A 20348-nucleotide genomic window follows, 5' to 3' on the forward strand; every position below is an offset into this window, starting at 1 on the left:
TACACCAGGACACCCGTGCTACCCGTCAACGGTTTCCTAATGAGGCCACGTTCACGCAATGCTCAGCAGGAGGGGCGTCGACGTGCGCCGAAAACCGACAATAAGGTCGATCCTGCAGAAAGACCCGGTTTGCCTTCTTGTTCCTCACTGATATTCTTCCGCAGCGACATGCGTCGCTCGTGTGTCTTGGGAGCATTATATCACCGCGCATGTCCACTAGGGATCCATAATTTTTTTTTTTTTTTTCCCTCAAGTAATTGTATCATTCTCTCTGACTCCTTTTCTCGTCCACTTATTTTTGTGGCCATTCTCTGCCACATGTGGCGTCAAAGGGCATGAAAAATTTGGACCCAGGGAAAGAAAAAGAGGGACAAAACAGAAAAAAAGTGTCCAAAAATACCTTGCCCTTAGAAAAGCAAAAAAAAAAAAGAAAAGAAAAGGATTTGGAGGTACAAGGTCCAAAAGTGTTCCAAGGGCCCCCAACATTTTTTTCAGAAATAGCTTGCTGGTTTTCAACTATATGCCAATTTTCCATTTTTCTATTATTTTCTTTTTTTTCTGGTGGTTTGTTTCTCTGACCTCTGCTCATGGTGCTGTTGCCAATATTGGATTTGCCGGATTCTCCTTCTACTTAGAATTTTTTTTTTTTTTGTTAATACCTACTTTCTGCCTCGGGCAGGTGAGACTGACGCAGGCTTCTATGCTGAGTCGACGCATGCGGTGAGCCATGTCCCACAGAGTCCGAGTACACGCACACCGTGCGTCAGATGGCGCAGGTAGGCTGCGACGCTAAAGAGGTGTATAGCTGCACGGGACGAGGCGTTCAATGTGTTCGCTATGACCTTATCGCCTTGCGTGCAGTACCATCATAATCAACGGTGTTGTTTTGCACCTTGTGCGGCGTCATCGTGATTACCCTCTCGGGGTTCATAGACTGTACACAGCTTGCTAAACCTTTAATGCAGCATGTACACTTGTGAAGGTGTGTGCGTTTTTCTGTGCTCTGCATGCGGGTGGATGCACACGCAGCTTGCTGCAAGCTGCACCCCCTCCATTACCATGCGCCTAATCACTTGCCTGCCACCTAGGTTACTTAAGCCGGTTTGTCCCTCCCTTTCGCTGGCAATTTCCCACGCACTCTTTACGTTTGAACCTAGGTTCGCCCAAATAGCGTTGAAGTCGAATTTCAACCCCTTTTCCCGCTCCTAATCCTTTCTATTCCTTGTCCAAACGACAAGAATCGACCTTTCCAGGCCACACACTTAGTCCCAGAAAAAGCTAAGTGAAACCGACAAAAAAAAAAAGCGAAGAAAGAAAGAAACCGACACAGAAAAACCGTGAATTCCCACTCCCTCCTTCCCATCCACAAAGTTACACCTTCCCAAGTTTCTTCCTACTCCCACTAAGTGTCGAATTTCCCACTCAGTGATTTATTTCCACCTCCTTCCTCACATACCAACAATATCGCCCACTCCAAATGGGTAAACGATCCGCTGCCGCGTCCCCAGCCATGAGCAAGCGCCCTCGGGTCGACGAATACCCTGAAAAGGCTGCCGACACTTGGATAGCCATCGGCAACTGTGCTTCTAGTATGGGCATTGTAGCTGCTGCAATCAGGGCGTTTGAGTCTGCTCTTGTGCATGCTCCAGCTTCTGTAGACGCTCTTGTTGGCTGGAGCCACCTGCTTCGGATGAACGATATCAGCACGAACGATACTGCTGGCTCACAGGCGCTTATTCAGAGACTCAATTCGGTTGCTGAGCTGTATCCTCAAGTCACGGCGCTGCCCTTGTTTTTCAGAGAACTCACGGAATGTTACCTTTTAGTGGGTCTCAACGAGCAGGCCCATCTGGCTGTCCAGCAAGCTATCCAGAGAGCTCCTTCCGACCCAGCCTTGCAGCTTCTTCTGGCACAGACTTTGATCAGAGCTGGCGCTAGGGCCCAGGCGGCCTCGGCGCTCAACCACTGCCTCCTGCTTTTGCCTCCTCTGTTGGCTGAATTTTCCAAGGCCGACATTGAGACCGCCAGAAGCGCCCATGCCGAGTTGGCTGCCATTGCTGCTGCCGATGGAAACATTGATCTTTCTATAACTGAGCTCACGGCCACCCTCCTGCTTCCTCCACCTCCATTGGCTCGCCAGAATGAACATATCGCCCTTTGGTGTGCTTTCGCTACTGCCAAGGAGCGTGCCAATAAGATTCCTGAAGCCCTTGAGGCCTGTGAAAGAGCTGAAACTGCTGTTGGTGCTCTGCCCAGAATTCTCATCACCCACGCCTACCTTCTTCTCTTGGATGAGGTTGCTGAAAAGGCTCAGCGGGCCGTGGCCCTTCTCTCTCGCGTGGTGGACCTGGAGGAACGTAAAGAAGATGATGAAGGCGACTTCTTGCCCTGGTATCTCTTAGGTAAGGCTCATACCGTCTTGGATGCTCCTAGAGCAGCTTACGACTGCTACCAAGTGGCTCTTCGCCGTGCATCCAGCCTGCCTATCACTTGGCTTGCCGTTGGTAAGTTGTATCTCGAACTTAAGCAGCTTCCAGATGCCCTTGCAGCCTACTCTCAAGCTCTTCGACTTCAACTCAACGAGAACCTGCCTGGCACCGCTGCTGCTTGGGAAGGTCTTAGCTGCGTCTATGAGCGCTGTGACGACCAACTCGGTGACGCTGCTGATGCAAGCTCTCGTGCTGCCATGTGTTTCCGTGCTATTGGTGATACGGAAAGCGCCAATCGTTTCGATGAGCGTTCGAAGAAGCTTCAGGCTGCTGCTCTGAACAATGGACCTGTTCCTCCCTTGGGACAGCCTGTCGGTGTGCCTAACTTCTTCCTCCGTGACCTCGTTACTTTACTTCCTCTGGAACGTATTGCTTTCGTTCAAGGCCACGACAAGGCTCAGACACCACGCAGGGCCCTGGGACCAGAACCACAAATTCAGCACAGACCCCCTCCATCTGCCCAGGGAAGCCCGCCAGGCCCTCCCCCAGCCGCTACCGCTCCAGCATACTCCCACTCGCCCAACCCGCCGGCACCACAACCTCCTCACGAATACAGCATGTACCCAGTTCCATTCAAACCATTGGGAAAGCTGCCAGAGTCTATCTCGCACCTTCCACCACCTCAACTGCGTGCATGGCTGCCCCAGGACCACATGCCCCAGCCTCAGATGTTCCAAGGCCCTCCTCCACACTTTGCCCAGCCTCCTAATGGTATAATGACACCACCACCAAATGGGCAACCTCCAGGACCTGGTAGAAGTCCAGTGAACCATCCGCAGATGATTCCAAACGGCTACCCTGTCCAGGGACCTCCAGGCTACGTCTATGGGCAATACATGCCAGTACACCAGGGTGTGTGGAACAGGTAAGCTCGGAACACCGAATGCCGATCTCCCCGCCATGGTCAAACCTGGTTATCAATGTCCGTTCATGTTTTTTTGTTCACGTCTTATGATCATTTTACGTCTTCACTTCCTCGGCATACTGTGAGTTTCTTCTGAGCAGAGTATAAATGAAAGCTCTTAGGACTCTTTCGTTGCGGTCGAAGTAACCGGCATACCCGGGTCTCAAAGTGTTAGCATCCGCCTTCGAAGTGGTCTGCTGTTTCCTGAGTTGTCGCTCTGGTTCCTAGTCTTAGTGCGCTTTCTCTGCGTTGCTTGCTAGCATCCATCTTGAGTCTTTGTATGGGTTTCCAAGACTATAAAGCCACACAAGGGGCACAAGAAACTGGGTTTCTAAGAGAATCCAAACAAAAAGAAAAGAAAATTAAAAAAAAAAGGAAACAAAAAAAATTGAGAGAAAAGTCTATCGCCTTGTTAGCATGGACACCGTTGCACTTATTCATTTCTACTTCAGCCGTGTTCATGAAATCTGCTGTATTTGCGGTTGGCCTGATTAACCACAGACACAGACGACCACATCGCAAATTCGCGGCACCACTTTAATGGACCACGTCCAGCGTCCCACTGCATTGTACCCACGGTTGGTTCTTATCATTTACTTTTTATTATTAATGTACTATAGAGAATCAAAATTATGCACTTCACCAGTGCTGTAGAAGCTCATTCCAGTTGCCCTCATAGATACCTTCTTCTAAGGAATCATCTACTTCTCTAACTGGAAGACCCAAAGCATCAATATACTTACGGGCTCTTCCACCTTCGATAATAACACCAGTGTCTGCCTTGACAATAGGCAAAACATCACCAGAACTGTCACCAACGAAAAGGACAGATCTATCTGGGTGGTCATTTCTAATTTTCTCCAACTCCACCAACTTATCATAACCCGTTCGAATGTCAGTGTCCTTAGAAAAATATCCAGTTGCTTTACATTGATAAAACTCAGGTTCATTGGCCAAAACATTAATACCAGAAACCCCAGCTTGCAGCAAGGCAGTTTCGATCAAAGTACGACTCCAATTGACACTAAGAATATACAAAAGCGCATGCAGCTTCTGAGCCTTGGACACGAAGTCAGTGAAACCGTCCTTAATTTCTACGCCAAGTGCAGACTGAACAAAGTCACATCTAGTAAGACCCTTAAACAAACCATCATTTTCAATTGCAGAAATCAGAGACATCTCAACGTCCCTCATACCCTTCTGATACGCAATCTCCTCGTCAATGGTCTTCCTCTCCAGCCATTTAGCCAGGTACTCCTCATATGCGTCCAGGTAGATTTTCGAATAGTGAGAGAAGTCAGTAAGCCCAGTTTTATGTCTATAAGCCGTCTGAGCCACCAATTCGGTAGTATCTTTTGTAGTGATTGTTTCGTCCCAATCCATAACCACGACACGCGCGGATGGAGCTGCTTTAGCCATTCTTCGAAGAATTTTGGTAGTATTGATGTTTACCAGTGTTGGTGTTTGCAGTCGTTGCCTAAAAGCAGTATGTTTCTGCAGGACTCTACCACAAAACCGCAAGGCTGAGGATGCATGTTGCAGCATATCAGACGAACAAGACCAACGTCAAATACGCCAATAAGGCAATTGCAAGGAATTGGACATAATGGATCCCTTCTAGTAATATTTCCAAATGTAGAGGTAACCCCCTCTGATCTTTTAACCTTTTAGTATGGCTGTAAGTGCACTCCCTCACCCATTGTACCCTAGTAGTTCATATAAATAGGGACCCACTTGCTCTCATCCACAGTGGACTAGGCAACGCATAGAAGAATGTCGACTAACAAGGAATTGGGAGAGCTTGGAGACTTGGACAAAGCCAAGTATTTAGCTAAAAAGGGAGAGGTGCAAGAAACCGTCGCTAAGCCAAACTTAGGCAAGCCAGAGCTGCTGCTGCATCCTAAGTTAGAAGGAAAGACTGAGGGCCAGCTTGGGAAGACCGAAGGCCAGGCTGCAAAGACAGAAGGACAGCTTGGAAAGACAGAAGGTCAACTCGGTAAAACTGAAGGCCAACTCGGTAAAACTGAAGGCCAGCTTGGAAAAACTGAAGGTCAGCTTGGTAAGACTGAGGGTAATGCCAATGCTGGTAAGACTGAAGGACAGTTAGGCAAGACTGAAGGCCAGTTGGGCAAAACTGAAGGAGACCTTGCAAAGACAAAGTGAGTGACCGGCAGCTCAACAGATGCTTCTAGAAGCCCTGGAGGCCCTCTTCCATCAACATATTACCAGAATAGGTAGTCGAGGCGATGTTCCTTCATATGAAAAATGACCCCAGGTTTTGCCTCTTATAAAAGACACCACCACCGTATCTACTTCTGTAGCTTATTATCGAATTCGCCACTATGCCACTGAACACTGAAGGAAAACAACTCACCCCACAAGACGTGCCTTCCCAGGAAGACACCGACAAACTCAGAGAGTCTGTGAGAGGGATCTTGAACCCTGACGGCAAAAACGACACCATGGATGGTTACATCAACAATACCTTTAGTTATGTCCAAGACATGCTTAACAAGGTAGCCCATGCTGACGACAAGGACGCTGCTTCCCAAGAGATTGCTGATGATATTGTGCTGAGATTCAAGGGTTGGGCTGAGAAGCAGCAGCAAGACAGAGAGGACAGAAAGAACGAGAGGCATGCCAATGAGAAGCAGGAAGCTGAGGCTCCTCAGGAAGAAGGAATCTCCGAGAAGGACGCTTAAAAGGCCAAGAAATGCCTTTATCTGTGAGATGGTACTCCTCTGAGTCTCTCAAAAGTATATAATGTTAATGGAGTTATGGAGATCTGGAGCAAATGTAACAATGGCAGCCATAACGTGTGTGGCTGACTAGTAGTGGCCATCGGTAACCACCCACTTTCGGCATAATGCCATTATCTGAACCCTGTCCAAAGTGTGGCTTCCAGATGCAAGCCTTTGGGATATCAACTATACGTCTAATTCCGCGACCCTAGATTTCCGCTACCACCAGTATGCTTCTTTCTTATCTATTCCTTGTTGTACTGTTTGTTGTTGCCTGGCAACCATTTGGAGGTGCTCCTCAAGATATACTCCATCTTAAAGATTCCTCAAAATGGGACTCTGAACAGGCCTTTTCAGACTTGAAGGATTATGTCGTGGAGGAGAAGTTCTCCCTTCTCAAGTTGCACCGTTCCTTGATGGAAATCGAGTCTATCAGCGGTAACGAACATGACGTTGCTATTTTCTTATCGGAGTACTTGAAGAAAACTGGCCTTACTGTGGAATTGCAACATGTGGAGAAAGATAGGTACAATGTCTACGCTTATCCTGGTTCGCAAAGGAATACCACCACGGTTATCTCTTCTCATACTGACGTTGTGCCTCCTTACATTGGCTACTCTGTGGATGGTACTAAGATCCGTGGAAGAGGTGCTTGTGACGATAAGGGTCCTCTTGCAGCGCAGGTAATTGCATTCTTGGATTTGCTCTATGAGGGAAAGATCAAGGAAGGTGACGCTTCGCTTCTTTTCGTTGTTGGCGAAGAGAACACTGGAATCGGTATGGAGACGGCCAGTAAGTCTCTTGGTGTCAATTGGGAGTACGCCATCTTTGGTGAACCAACTGAAAACAAGCTAGGCGTGGGCCACAAGGGTATATTTATCTTTGATGTCGAGGTCAACGGTAAAGCTTCTCATTCTGGGTACCCTGAGTTGGGTATTTCTGCTACGGAAATCTTGATCCCACTTCTTCACAAGATCCAGAACTTGGAGCTCCCAGTGTCTGATCTTTTGGGTCCATCTACGGTTAATGTTGGCAAGATCGAGGCTGGGGTCGCTGCAAACGTTGTTCCAGCTCATGCTAAAGCCACTGTGGCTATCAGAGTCGCTAGTGATCTCGACGAAGTGATCAGATTGGTCCATTCGGTGGTTGACGATGTTGAGCACGTTGCCCCAGTGACCGGCAGAGCCACACAACCTCAGTATCTCGACTTTAAAGTTCCAGGGTTCGAGTCAATTGTTCTTGCTTACACCACTGACGTACCTAACCTTACTTTGCCCTTGAAGAGACGCTTCTTGTATGGTCCAGGAACGATCCATGTTGCTCACAGTGACGACGAGCACGTCGAAAACAAGGACCTTTTGGAGTCAGTCATTGGCTACAAGCGTCTTGTAGAGCACATTTCCACCCTTTAAGGAATGTTCACAATTTCTATATCCACCATAAGTATACTTTTTTATAGCAGACTCAAACTCATGTGAGGGTTCATTCTAGCGTAACGTCAAAGCAGCACCACATTGAAGGAAGTGCCACTGGATCCAGCCAATAAATTGGCAGTACCCAACGTCCGCAATTAGAGTATAATTGAACTTCTACGGGTATTCGTAAAGAAGAAAAATGTATTAAGGTTGGAAAATTCCGCGATGGCTGAAAATGTTCAAGTAGGACCAGGCAGGGTAACCCCAGGGCACACGACAAAGATAAGAAAGTGACCAAAAGGGTGTTGGGGAGGTATAAGAGATGATTTAATGGATTTGATAAACTCAAATGGCCATTTGGTTGGCATTTACGTCGGTTTTACTGGTAGTTCTGGAAGACACCCGTGCATCCTTGATCTATAGAACTGTGGTTAGGGAATGAGATGAGATCCATTATCAGTGTTCAATAGATGATGGCTACAGAACCAGCATGGAAAAGACTTGGTCTTAAGATCAATGAAAACCGTGAGAATACGTCCTTCTCTAGTGTTGTTCATTTAGAAAGTGCCAATGTGGATAAGCAACTCGCAAAGAAACTCAACAAGAAGAGACACAGAGAAGAGGAGAACAAGAAGAAGAATTCTAAAGAAAAGAAACCTCCAAAGAGAGCCAAGGTGCCTAAATCTGAAAGAAAACCACCTCCAGAGAAGGACCAACTTGCATACCTTCGTCAATACGCTACAGACAAGGAAAACTGGAAGTTCAGCAAGCAGAAACAAAACTGGATCTTGAAGAACTTGGACTCTATTCCCAATGAATATGAAGGTAACCTCATTTCTTATATTGAAGGTATTCAAGGTGGTGCTCGTGACAGGCTCGTGGAGCAGTTGACCGAGGTTGCAAACCAATGGAATGAGGTTTGCAAAGCTATAGAAGATAAGGTTAATGCTGAGCTTTATGGTGATGGAAAAACAGATGCCGAAAATGAGGACTCTGAAAAGAAGGAAGAGGAGGATAAGAAGGAAGGTCCACAAGTTACTCGTGAGCATGCCATAAGAACGAAGAAACTTCTACATGCACTTACTGATGAACCTGTTGAGTTTTTGGGCTTGACTGAGGAGGAGGAAAGCGAATCCACCGAAGCTCAAAAGGGAACGCAGGAATCCGAGACCAAGGAAAATAAGGAAGAAGACAAGGACGAAGAAAAGGCTGAGGATAACAGCGAGGAAGCACAGAAGGAAAGTCTGGAGGGAAAGGACGCCCCAAACCCAGAGTCTGACGACGAGAAGTCCGAAGAGAAGGGCGACCAACCAGAAGACAATCTTATCATTGAACGTGTTGACGTTGAAGACTACTTCGAGGACTCAGACCCCGAGCCACCTAAAAAGAGCAAAAGCAGTTCGAAAAGTAAGTCAAAGAGCTCCAAGAGCAAAAGCAAGCTGAGCAAACACCGCAAGGCATCTGATGCATCTAAATAAGTTCATTGTCTTCCAAGGGTAAACGATCCCATTTATTTAATATCATTGAGCATACCATTTCGCAGCCAATCCGTTGTGGCAACTTTACCATTATGAGTCCACAGGGTCTCTTATTTCCAACTCAAGTGTTCTTCAACATCTCTATAACAATACTCATGCAAGGATAGACTATTAATAATGCTATTTCTTTTCTAGTTCTCATTTTCGTAGATGTTTCATCTTCCTGATCTCTATGTTCCACTCTTGGTGCATTAGTTACACCCTTACACCAAGGCAACAATCGCACGACAGGACATACACTAACAGTTGCAACTTAAAACGAATATCACTAAATAACCCCCAACACAACTATCTCTTCTCAATGTCAACCTTTAATATCAGACAATTGGAAGATAGTGCACGTGATGTGGACCCCGATCTTCGGTATATGGCCCTTGAGGATTTCGTTAAGCACTTGAATAACCCAAAAGTCCAGGCTAGAAATGTATCCAGTTTTATCCCACTTCTTATTACATTGCTCAATGATAGTGCTACTGAGGTCCAGAATCAGGCTGTCAAGTCGTTTGCTCCTTTAGTTCGTCATATTGATGACCAGGAGGTTTTATCTGTGGTGAACAAGTTGTATGATGCGGTGTTGAAGAGCTCTAACACTTCCAAGTTTTCTACTTCTGTGCCTAACTTGGCATTGCGTTCCATATTCAACAATTCGACTTCTAGATTTGGAAAGAATTTGGCAAGAAGTGTCATTGACTCGTTGTTTCCTCGTCTCTTTGCCCCTGATGCTCCTGTTACTATTGACAGTATTGAGATCATTATTGATTTGATCAAGGCATTGGGAGGAACGCTTTCGGCAAGCGAGCTTTCTGGAATGATCTTATCTTTAGTGCGTTTTGCTTATTCAGAATCTGGTATTATCAGTAAAAGAGCCATTGTGGCTGTGGATTATGCCTTGGATCATGTCCACCTGGTTACTCAAGAGCAAACTGTCAGACAACTTCAGTTCTTCGATAAAGTTGTTAATGATATACATGCCACATACTCAGCAAGCTCCAAGAGTGTGGCCGCTAAGAATACTGAGTTTACTTTGCTTCAGGTGGTCTTGGCTAAAGCTGATAAGGCCAAACGTGATGTCTTCTCCGAAGTGTCAGCTCTGATCATTTTTTCCGAAGTAACTGCAAACTTAAGACTTGACTCTCTTGCTACTTCTCTCAATGTGGAAGACTTGGATGTTGATGTGTTGGTACTGGAAAATCTGGTTCGTGAGGATGCCCTCATCACATTGTCAAGTCTTATCAATTGCATTGCTTACGATACTTTCCTTCATTCATACGCCCACTCCGTTGTGGAAATTGTGCGGGCTTTTATTGCATACGACCCATTGAGGTATGATAATTCTGATGATGATATTGAGGATGATGAGTCCGAGATCGACTTCTCCGAAGAAGAAGATTCGATTGAAATATACGAGAACGCAGAGGATAACGACGGTTTGGCCTCGAAGCTTAGACTTCAAGCCGTCTTTTTGGTCAAGCAAATGATACTGGCTTATCCAGGAATACTTGGTATCATATATGGAGAAAACTTGGTGGAGCCTCTTATCGTTGCTATCGGTGACAAAAATGACACCGTTTCTAATGAGGCTATTTTTACTACCATATTGCTCTTGAAGGCTACCCACTCTGCTGCAACAGTAAGATCGCGCCCCAACTCTGATATCAGCATGATGACGGAAAGCGGGAACTCTGGAACTCCTTCTTCCCAAATGACAACGCGATTGCCGCCCCTTCTCGAAGACTATGTGTTCAACTGCCTTTTGACATCAAAGAATATTGCCAGAGTCTCTACCTCCAATGCTTTGATAGAGTCAATGATCAAGGTCCTTGCTGTATTCTTATCGCCATCATTCTTGGAAGAGTTATCCAAAAAGTTCCAAGAGTTCAAGTTGACCCTTAAAACTAATCCCGATCTTATCAAGCTTTATAAAGTCATTTTTAAGACTTATTCGATAGATGATATACCTTCTGAGCTCCTCCGCTTCATATTTGACGATTTGGTTAGTTCCCTCACGGACACCAAAACGTATTACAGCTTTATCTCAGATATTTTGCAAGTATGCAACGAATTGTATCCTAAAGTGGCAGGAAATCAGGAGTATCAAGAACTCGTTAACAACACATTGTTCAACCCTATCGCAGATAAAATCAATGTGAAACAATACTCAAGTGATGTGAGGCAGCATTCTTTGAATTCGCTCACTGAGCTCATTGTACACCTTGATGTATCACAAGAAAACCTTGCTCATGCTATTGAGATCTACAAGGAGAGTATGAATTACGAAGTGACTGTGAACTTCACTATTGAAAACCTTATCACCATTTGCGAAAGAAGACCACAGTTGTTTGCAAACCCTGACTTGTGCAACCTTGTTGTGTCAAAGCTTAATTCTTATCTCTCCTCCAGTGACTCGAGTTTGTACGTCAATTCCTTGGTCTTGTTGGATGCTATCTTCGTCAACACTCTTTTCAAAGGAGAGAGCGAAGATTTACAAAGCGTGACTCGAAATGTCTTCCACCTTTTGCTGGAAACAAATGACGCAAACCTCATCAATAGGGCTATTTGTATCCTTGGACATGCTCTTAACTATATTCCTGCTGATGGAGAGTTCTTCAAGAAACTCATCAATCAAGTCATCAACATCAAATGGATCGACGAAGATGACGTCGATTTACTGTCCCTTGAATACCTCATTAACCAAGTCACTAAGAAGTCATCCCTCGGCGGACAAGAATTATACGATATTGGTCTACAGAACTTGGTTTTGAGGAACTTTTTGAGTGCCAAGGTCTTAGCGATCATTACTCTTGATTGTGACCTTCAGGACCGAATCTCGTCAGCAGAAGCCGAGCTTGCCTCCTACTCAGAAATGACATACTCATCTGCTTCCTTCGATAAGATCGTGTTCGATATCCACTATTTGGGCTGTATTGCCGAAGCTGTCGCTTTGACTCGTGTTACCTTTGAAGAGTTCTTTTCCCTTATGGTTTCCAACAATAACGATGTACTCTGCCTCGCCGCTGCTAGAGCTGTTGGCTTATGCATCAAAAGGGATGTCGAGACGTATTTACCAGTGCTTTTGAAATACTATCACTCCTCAAGTCTGAACTCCGAGCTGAAAGGTAGCTTAGTTTTAGTCGCCATCAAGCAATTGATGAAGGGCAACATGACACACGACAAGCAAAACTTGTTGTCGCACATTTGGCATAGCTTGTTCGATGTTATCAGCGCTAAAGGTGGGACGCTTTCTCATAAAGACGTGTCAGAGTTGAAGTTGGCAGGTGAGGTGCTAGCAAAGATTTGCGAATTTACCAAACTGGACGAGTACCAAAATAAACTATTTGACGTGTTGGAAAGCGGCTCTATTGAGCAGAGTCAGATTGACCATGCTATCTACACCGTTGTTGTTATCACCAAACAATTGATCAATGACTCGGAATCCCAAGTCTTGAACGTGCAGCTTGTGGAGGAGATTTTGAGATACCTTTCTAAACCCAACTTGGAATTAAAGCAAGCCATTGTTAGTACACTTTTGACGGGTATACACAACAAGTCGCTCTTAATTCCGGACCTCCTTAATGACAATATCCTTCCTAGTATCTACGAGGAATTGGACGCAAAAGATGAGTTTAAGAAGGTAATTCCGATGGGACCGTACAAGTACGTGGTGGACGAGGGACTCGAAGTCCGAAAGTTGTGCTACGAACTCATCAATGCTATAATTAACATTGATAATGACCGGTTGATGGATAAGGAAGGAGGGGTGAATCAAACGAAAATGTTTGAAGTGTTACTGGCCAAGGGCCTCAATGATGCTGAAACAAGTATTGTAATCATGGCGGTTCAAAACCTTCTACAAATCGTTTCAAACGACGAGAATGTGTTGCATGCGATTACAAACCAGCAAGAGATGATTTCCGCTCTCACCAAAGTGATCAATAAGAAATTGCGGAGTAAAGCAAGCACGCAAGAAGCGGAAAGTCAAGAGGAATCATTGCGTATGGTTATAAAACTCCTGAAGGTGATCAACAACGTGTTGATACACAGCAACACATCAAGTGGTGAATGGGGTGGATACTTCCACGAATTGAAAAGCAAGCATCACCTCTTGTTCAATGCTGTGGAGGTGTGAGGCGGTCACTATGTGGGCCCGGGTGGGTCGCGGAAGTATACACACCCACCAGTGACGGTTGGCAATTTTTTTGCAACCTAAACAACGTCTGTGGTGCGTCTGGCATACAGTACATGTGATGTGTCTTTGGGAGGGGAAGTCATTGAGGGCACTTTTGCGCAGAGGCAGCAGTTGCAGCAGCAGCAGCAGCATTTTGTGGAGATCATCAAAACATGTATAAATAGGTGGGCATCGCCGCCTGTTAGCATGTACTAAGTAAAAACCTGATTCTTCCATTCCACCACCATGAACACAACCATTAGCTACATCAGCACCTCTCCAGCGTATGTGGCCAGTTTACCAGGGCGCGTGTGGGCCTTTGTGGTTGCCCTCTTTGTTTCAGCTATTGAGAGAATCTGGCTGGTACTAGATACGGGGCTCTACTACATCATGAACGGGATTCTTATGGTGTTGTCGTTTGCCGATGCCCTTTTGGACTTTTCCGACCGTGTTGTTCAAAATTACGAACTAGCCAAGAAGGTGTTTAAGTTATCGATGCACAATAGCATCAACTAGAAACCAGATACAAGCAGCAGGACTGCCTTTTCCCCACACAAGGACTACTTTAGCATAACTTAGAAGAGCATTAGCAGCAGCATACGGGAGCCGTCAAGCCAATATTGACGGCGGCTGTTAGAACATAAAAACCCGTGTAATGGAAATAGAAAGTTAAAAACTTATGAAACGAAACCAATCCATCTCCACGTGATCACGAATCTCTTAGTAGTGGCATTGCCCTCTTTCTTCTGGTCGTCTTGCGTTGTGACGAGGCGTACAGAGCGGTGACGCAGCCGCTGCATCAATAGATATTTTCCCCGCATGTTAGGTTTGCTGGAACAGAAAAGAGACTTTTAGCGACCTAGCATTACTTAGCGGGCCTGAAACACCACATAATAAACTTATAAGTTACAGCAACACTTCTAGATTAGGCAGGAGAGCCACTCAATTCTGTACTCCCTCCGCATCCCCTCCAAATCTCACCCACCAACGGCGGCGCCGGCGGCTCTTAACAGTGTCTGCATGGAAGCTTTCCAATGACGGCACCCGCAAAAAGCCAGTGCAGGCTAACAAAGCCGAATGACAGACAATTGAGACACGCTACAAACGATAAAAAGACAAATAGTAAGGGCCTCCCCCAGCATTCCAGGATGACCGAAAAGAGCTGATCTGGAATATGACAAAATGTTCGCTGAAGTTTAAAACTCTACATTCTTCTTTGCAAAAGCGCGGATCGACTCCTTCCCAGGGCCCTTTTCCGAACCACCTGATGGAAGAAATGCACCCCGCCGTTTGCGAAAATAACCAAAAAAGCACACAAAACCACAGAAAATGAGCCAGGGCGGTGGGGGCAATTCACCAAGCAACCGCCTAAACACTGGCCATGCCAGTGGCCAATGCCCAGTAGTCAGTGACTCTTTCACCGATAAGAGTTTACTGAATAGGGGAAGCTTTGACTTTGTACCTCCTGAAATTCCACCAATTGGTAACCGCGTGGAATCTATGGGGCCAGTCTCCTGGTCGTTTCGCTGCTCTACGTTTTTTTCTGGCTGCTGCTCAGATTTCATGCAAGGGAACAGACCCCACGCCACAAGCCACTCTGCGAACTAAGCATGGGGCATATAACAAGAGATAATGTGGTATTTGTGTTTTTTGCACCCACCGGCAAATCTTACTGGTGGTTGTTTTGGTTGCGGTTGGTTGGTGCTGGAGATGCTGGTCAAGGCTTAGGCTTAGCCTGGCGGGCTGAACCGGTACTGAAGCATGACTGGAGACAAAGGAGTCATGGGCCTCTGAAAAGTTCTGGTAGTACCGGCATCACCGGTGCTATGAGCCGTGCCGACTAGCGAAACCAAAAACAGCAGGGACAGGAATAATATTCGTAGATTGTTCTGTTCAATCGACTTGGCACGCCCTTTCGGTATCTCCATCCGAAAGCTTATCTCCTTTTGGGCAAATAGAAAGTGGTCTGTAGAGGTGGTGATTGCACGGCTTGCGCTTGCTCTGCTGAGTCCACATGATTGTGAAAAGTCCGTGGCTCAAACCGACAGGGTTCCCGATGTTGCTCACACGCCCTTAATGCAAGAACAATGGGGCTCGTGAATTTTGGCATTTCACTAGGACTGAAGTGGTTTACGAGTTTCGGTGTTTGCTGGCAGGAGGTGTGGTTGGTGGTTGGTTCTGTTGGGCGGGTTATCAAGCGTCTGGTGGCATGATTTTAGACTATTATTTGAGTATATTGGGAGGGTCCTTTTCCATGTAAAAATTTATGGAGATGGACTCATGAAATGGGAATGAAAGGGATTGGGATTTGATGAGTTTTCTAGAAGATGGACAACTTACCTGCTAAATTGATCAATTGGGTGTGTTTTGAATGTCGTGATACGATTATCGTGTTGTTTAATTCATGGCTGCAAACGTCTGGTGGAAAGACTATGAAGCAATGGGCAACACACCTTAAATGGCCTAATTGCAACTTTAGAGTCTAGTCTGAGTCTAGACAAACGAGAGCTGGTTTTACGGTTGATATCAATGCTAAGTAATGTGCTTTCTCTGGCACTTAGAAGTCCATTAACTCAAGTTCTGGCGGGTTTTAGAGCTATTTGAGAATATTGGTATAATTAATGAACTTTGGTTATTTGAGCAACCTACTTTTGAAATTTCTAGCTCCATTTCTGAGCTTTGGCTATGCTGCTCTATTATGATCACCGCGCCTCAACCTTCCAGATCGGGCGTGTGGTCTAGTGGTATGATTCTCGCTTTGGGCGACGATCTGGTTCACCAGATTGACATACAAACATGCGAGAGGCCCTGGGTTCAATTCCCAGCTCGCCCCTTTCTTTTTTCAATGTTTTGAATGTTGATTTATTTTTTCTATTATCCTTTGCTACAATTCCTTTTCTACAACCTTTTCTGACAGTTTTGATTTTGATTTTGTATAAATAATGCACGGTAGGTCTACTCTAAGAATTAAGTTCGGCTCTGACCCAGCCTTCGAGACCACCCTTGACAATAATGTCCTGTAAGTTGGTACCAAGTTCACCGACCTTTTGTTCGAGAACGACATTGCCGTTGGCGTCGGTCACAGTAACGAAGGCCTTGGTGACGTCCCACTTCAAGAACCAGCCAGTACGAATGGTCAATTCAGTGGCACCTTCGTATCTCTCTCTCAACTTCTTAATTAAAGCTGGGATTTCAAGAGTCAACAAAGCGTTGTTGATGGAGTTTCTGGAAAAAATGTTACCGAAAGAACCGGCAACAACCATCTTCATTCCTCTGGCCAAGATGGCGGTGGCTGCTTGTTCTCTTGAGGAACCAGTACCAAAGTTGAAACCGGAAATGATAATGTCGCTAGATGTGGTCTTGTTCTTGAAGTCAGGATCGTAGTTTTCCATGCACACTTCAGCCATCTTTTCCTTGCTAATGTCATCCTGGTAGGTGTACTTACCTGGGTAGATACCGTCAGTGTTGATATTGTCGGCGTCACACAAGATTAATTCACCCTCGATGGCCTTAGGGAATCCCTCCAAGACCTCAACAGCGGCACCTGCGTCAGCAGCGGCACCCTCGCCTTCAGTGATAGTTAATGACTTGAGAACCTTGTTTGCAGACTCAACAGGCTTGCCGTCCAATTCTTCTGGACCACCGATTCTGCCGAGCACAGCAGATGCAGCAACAACTTCAGGAGAAGCCAAGTAAGCCAAAGCATCCTTAGATCCCATACGGCCCTTGAAATTTCTGTTCGTAGCAGAAATACCGACCTCACCATCCTTCAACAAACCAGTACCAAGACCAATACATGGGCCACAACCAGCTGGAAGAGGCTTGGCGCCAGCCTCGATAATATCACTCCAAGCACCACTAGCTTCAGCATCCTTCTGGACATTAGAAGAAGCAGCGGCAACGTAGAACTCGACTCCATCGGCAACCTTCTTACCTCTGATGACATCAGCAGCAGCCTTGATATCACTCAAACGAGAGTTGGTACAAGAAACCAAGTAAGCCTTGTTGATAGGAATGTTCTGTTTGGCCAAGTCATGAAGAGAGTTGGAAACCTTGACACTGTTTGGACCGGAGATGTATGGCGAGAGGGAAGCCAAGTCCACAACCAAGTGCTTAGCGTAAACGGCATCAGAATCTGAGGCAACCTTGTTTTGCTCCAAGTCAGTGATGGTTTGATCGTTGACACGAGGATGAGGTTGAGGCAACTTATTAATTCTGTCCTTGTAAAAGTTAACCAAAACATCATCCACAGGGAATAAACCTGAAAGAGCACCCCACTCGGTGGTCATGTTTGCAATAGTTAATCTGTAGTCGACTGGCAACTTAGCGCACCCGTCACCGACGAACTCGATAGCATGGTTCAAAACTTCATCGTTGTTGAATAATCCACAAAGAGCGACAATAACGTCCTTACCAGTGACACCCTTAGGCAAATCACCAACAAGCTCGACCTTAGCAACTGGAGGCACTTGCCACCACGTCATACCAGTGGCCCAGATAGAAGCAGCGTCTGTTCTCACGATAGGTGTACCCAAAGATCCCACACCACCATAAGTATTAGAATGAGAATCCGAGGCCACACACAAGTTCAAAGGAAAAGCGTAACCTTCCTCGATCATGATCTGGTGACCGATACCACGACCAGCAGGGTAGAAGTCGATGCCTTGCTCCTTGGCAAAGCGCTCGATATTAGTGTACTTTTCCAAGTTCTTGTCTGACTTATTTTGAACATCGTGATCCAACGTGCAAACAATCTGACGGTTATCCTTAACCTGCTTTGCACCGAGACCCATAAACTTAGTGGCTACAGGCCACGAGTTGTCATGGGACATGCAATGGGCAGGCTTGATGGAAACATAGTCACCACTGAAGACCTTCTTGCCCTGGGGAAGCCCAACCGCATATCTCTGTACTATCTTTTCTGTCAAGTTCTGGCCTCTATTTAGACTTGCCGAGGTGGAAAAGGAACGGAAGGAACATATTATAGTCGATCTCATCGTGGCCGAACGGTGTTGTTTGGTCGATGAGAAGAAGGTGAAAAACTTTTGAAGAGCCCGGGCCAACGTGAAAAAACGAATCTGGAGAAATGCAGTAACGTCAAAACCCGACTGCATGCATGCGAGCTGATAATGTGAGTTAGAAAGTGCGATTTATGACTCAGAGAAATAATGCCGCGTTCTATTGGTACGCAAGCCAATACGGTTAGATTACACCAGGAATGGTGGTTTGTGGGGAACACCAAGAGTGTTTGAAAATGGGAACTTTTAATAAAAACTTTCATTTTCTTGATGCTCGTTATATATGCTGGATTTTTTTCTTTTTTTTTCTATTTGCTTTCTTGTCATAAAGGTCGTGTGCTTTGTTGCTCGGTATGGGTCTTCTCTGATCCGCCAGCCTCACAGATAGATGAGTATATGGCGAAAGCATCATTTTTTTCGTTGTATTTTCTTATGGAAAACTAGGCTCTCTTCTTTAGCTTCATTAAGGAATTTATTCATGACTTATTGAATTTCTTGTTGATATAACAGTAAGGTATTGACTGGGAACTGGCTTCCTTTGGCTGCGAAATTTGCAACTCCAGTAGAGAATAACCGAATTAGTGAGGAACTGTGAATGGCTGCGAAATGTATGAATACCCTAGCACACAACAATATAAAATACCAATTTTTCTTTATATGTATTCTTTTCCTAAACCAAACAGCGCCAGTATTCTGATATTAATGTACTTTTCAAGAAACGAAAGTATTTTCCTGAGTTTTGAGTACTATTGGCTCCCAACAGCCTCTAATGCCCATGCTACAGATCCAATCCCAGCCTTGACCAACTACAACCATAAAAAATATCTTTAACCTTAAAAAAACTCAGAAAACACCTTAAAAATTCTCCTTTAATAAAATAAACCCCCTCTTCTTCCCTTTACTGCACGCTGGCTGGGTGTTTCAGGTTTCGCTGAAACACTACTACTGATGTTCGCAGCCAGTCCCTCCATCGCATCTTTCCATACTACATCGATGCTCCTACTGATTGTCTTGAGCAGTGCCATTGCCTACTCATATGTTGGTAGTATCAAGATAGGCCAACCTCAGAGCCTTGATGGTCTTCCTAGAAACGATGTGGCCGTGGTGAAGTACCGTCTACGTCGGGTATCGTTCTTGTGCCTTGCCATATTGATCTCATTACCTGTGCTAGTTACCTATGGACTAGACTACTATGACGACATCCCACGAGCGATTCGTCAATTGGGGCTTATTCCGGGATACACAAACACTTATAGCATAACACAAGACATGGCCAATATACTTTTGTGTTTCGCTAAGATGTCTATTCTCTACTGTGGACCGCTAGCGAGCTACTTTATAACGTCGCCTGCAGTGGGCGACGACTTGGTGGAGAACTTTGCTTCTCTCTGGGGATTCAGGGATCATGTCTTTGCTCCTGTGACCGAGGAATTGGTCTATAGAGCCTCGATCATATGTCTATTACAACCCGTGGTGAACAGTTCCTGGGCATTGACTGTCTATACGCCATTGCTTTTTGGAATCGCTCATCTTCATCATGGTTATGAGTTATTCAAACAAGGTACTGCTATCTCTACAGTGGTCGCTACTGCTCTGTTCCAGTTATTGTATACTACCTTGTTCGGTATCCTTGCAAATCGCATCTACATTTCGTCTGGCGAGAACCTATGGTGTGCCATTGTGATGCACAGTGCTTGCAACTTGGGCGGATTCCCATCCTTCGAAGTGAAGGAGACACATCCTAGGTTCTTCTACGTGTATTGCATCATGCTAGTATTTGGGCTCACTGCCTTCTTGCGGCTCATATAAGTGGCTAGTTCCACGCATCCAACTGGCCATGAAAAAAAAAAAAAAAAGTGCATCGCTGTTCTTAACTGCATTTATCTATCATCAAATACAGTTGATTCCTTAAAATAAAAATATCTGCATCAGAATATCCTTCTTTCGGGTGACTTGGAAGATCTGCCCATTGACCCCTAATACTTAAAAATAGCTGTCACTGATTCAACTATCTTTTCATCAAAAAACAAGCTTGTTACTTCGTTCGAATCACAGTTTTGTGTACCACAAAAAACAAA

At 45.4% G+C, this 20348-nt stretch overlaps 9 protein-coding genes across 9 annotated transcripts; 7 read left to right on the forward strand and 2 right to left on the reverse strand. All coding sequences in view use genetic code 12, as the record gives it.

Moving 5' to 3' along the window:
• Positions 1-1510: 1510 nt before the first annotated feature.
• TCC1 (Tcc1p) lies at positions 1511-3358 on the forward strand (the record flags this gene model as incomplete). Its single annotated transcript, XM_025485445.1, has 1 exon — positions 1511-3358. One exon carries the CDS (start codon positions 1511-1513, stop codon positions 3356-3358), a length of 1848 nt encoding a protein of 615 aa, XP_025340910.1.
• A 674-nt stretch (positions 3359-4032) lies between these two features.
• On the reverse strand, positions 4033-4812 carry CXQ85_001748 (uncharacterized protein; the record flags this gene model as incomplete). Its single annotated transcript, XM_025485446.1, has 1 exon — positions 4033-4812. The coding sequence occupies one exon, from the start codon at positions 4810-4812 to the stop codon at positions 4033-4035; it is 780 nt and encodes a 259-aa protein (XP_025340911.1).
• Positions 4813-5166: 354 nt separating this feature from the next.
• CXQ85_001749 (uncharacterized protein) lies at positions 5167-5556 on the forward strand (the record flags this gene model as incomplete). The annotated part of the gene is made up of 1 exon (XM_025485447.1): positions 5167-5556. The coding sequence occupies one exon, from the start codon at positions 5167-5169 to the stop codon at positions 5554-5556; it is 390 nt and encodes a 129-aa protein (XP_025340912.1).
• A 179-nt stretch (positions 5557-5735) lies between these two features.
• On the forward strand, positions 5736-6095 carry CXQ85_001750 (uncharacterized protein; the record flags this gene model as incomplete). Its single annotated transcript, XM_025485448.1, has 1 exon — positions 5736-6095. One exon carries the CDS (start codon positions 5736-5738, stop codon positions 6093-6095), a length of 360 nt encoding a protein of 119 aa, XP_025340913.1.
• A 269-nt stretch (positions 6096-6364) lies between these two features.
• Positions 6365-7546, forward strand: CXQ85_001751 (M20 family metallopeptidase; the record flags this gene model as incomplete). The annotated part of the gene is made up of 1 exon (XM_025485449.1): positions 6365-7546. The coding sequence occupies one exon, from the start codon at positions 6365-6367 to the stop codon at positions 7544-7546; it is 1182 nt and encodes a 393-aa protein (XP_025340914.1).
• A 476-nt stretch (positions 7547-8022) lies between these two features.
• Positions 8023-9027, forward strand: CXQ85_001752 (uncharacterized protein; the record flags this gene model as incomplete). The annotated part of the gene is made up of 1 exon (XM_025485450.1): positions 8023-9027. One exon carries the CDS (start codon positions 8023-8025, stop codon positions 9025-9027), a length of 1005 nt encoding a protein of 334 aa, XP_025340915.1.
• Positions 9028-9388: 361 nt separating this feature from the next.
• Positions 9389-13768, forward strand: TIP120 (Tip120p; the record flags this gene model as incomplete). Its single annotated transcript, XM_025485451.1, has 2 exons — positions 9389-13209; positions 13516-13768. 2 exons carry the CDS (start codon positions 9389-9391, stop codon positions 13766-13768), a joined length of 4074 nt encoding a protein of 1357 aa, XP_025340916.1.
• A 2444-nt stretch (positions 13769-16212) lies between these two features.
• On the reverse strand, positions 16213-18249 carry LYS4 (homoaconitate hydratase; the record flags this gene model as incomplete). The annotated part of the gene is made up of 1 exon (XM_025485452.1): positions 16213-18249. One exon carries the CDS (start codon positions 18247-18249, stop codon positions 16213-16215), a length of 2037 nt encoding a protein of 678 aa, XP_025340917.1.
• A 1014-nt stretch (positions 18250-19263) lies between these two features.
• Positions 19264-20079, forward strand: RCE1 (CAAX prenyl protease; the record flags this gene model as incomplete). The annotated part of the gene is made up of 1 exon (XM_025485453.1): positions 19264-20079. One exon carries the CDS (start codon positions 19264-19266, stop codon positions 20077-20079), a length of 816 nt encoding a protein of 271 aa, XP_025340918.1.
• Positions 20080-20348: the final 269 nt, after the last annotated feature.

This window comes from Candidozyma haemuli, assembly GCF_002926055.2.
Source record: "Candidozyma haemuli strain B11899 chromosome Unknown C_2014730914, whole genome shotgun sequence".
Taxonomy (NCBI): Eukaryota; Fungi; Ascomycota; class Pichiomycetes; order Serinales; family Metschnikowiaceae; genus Candidozyma; species Candidozyma haemuli.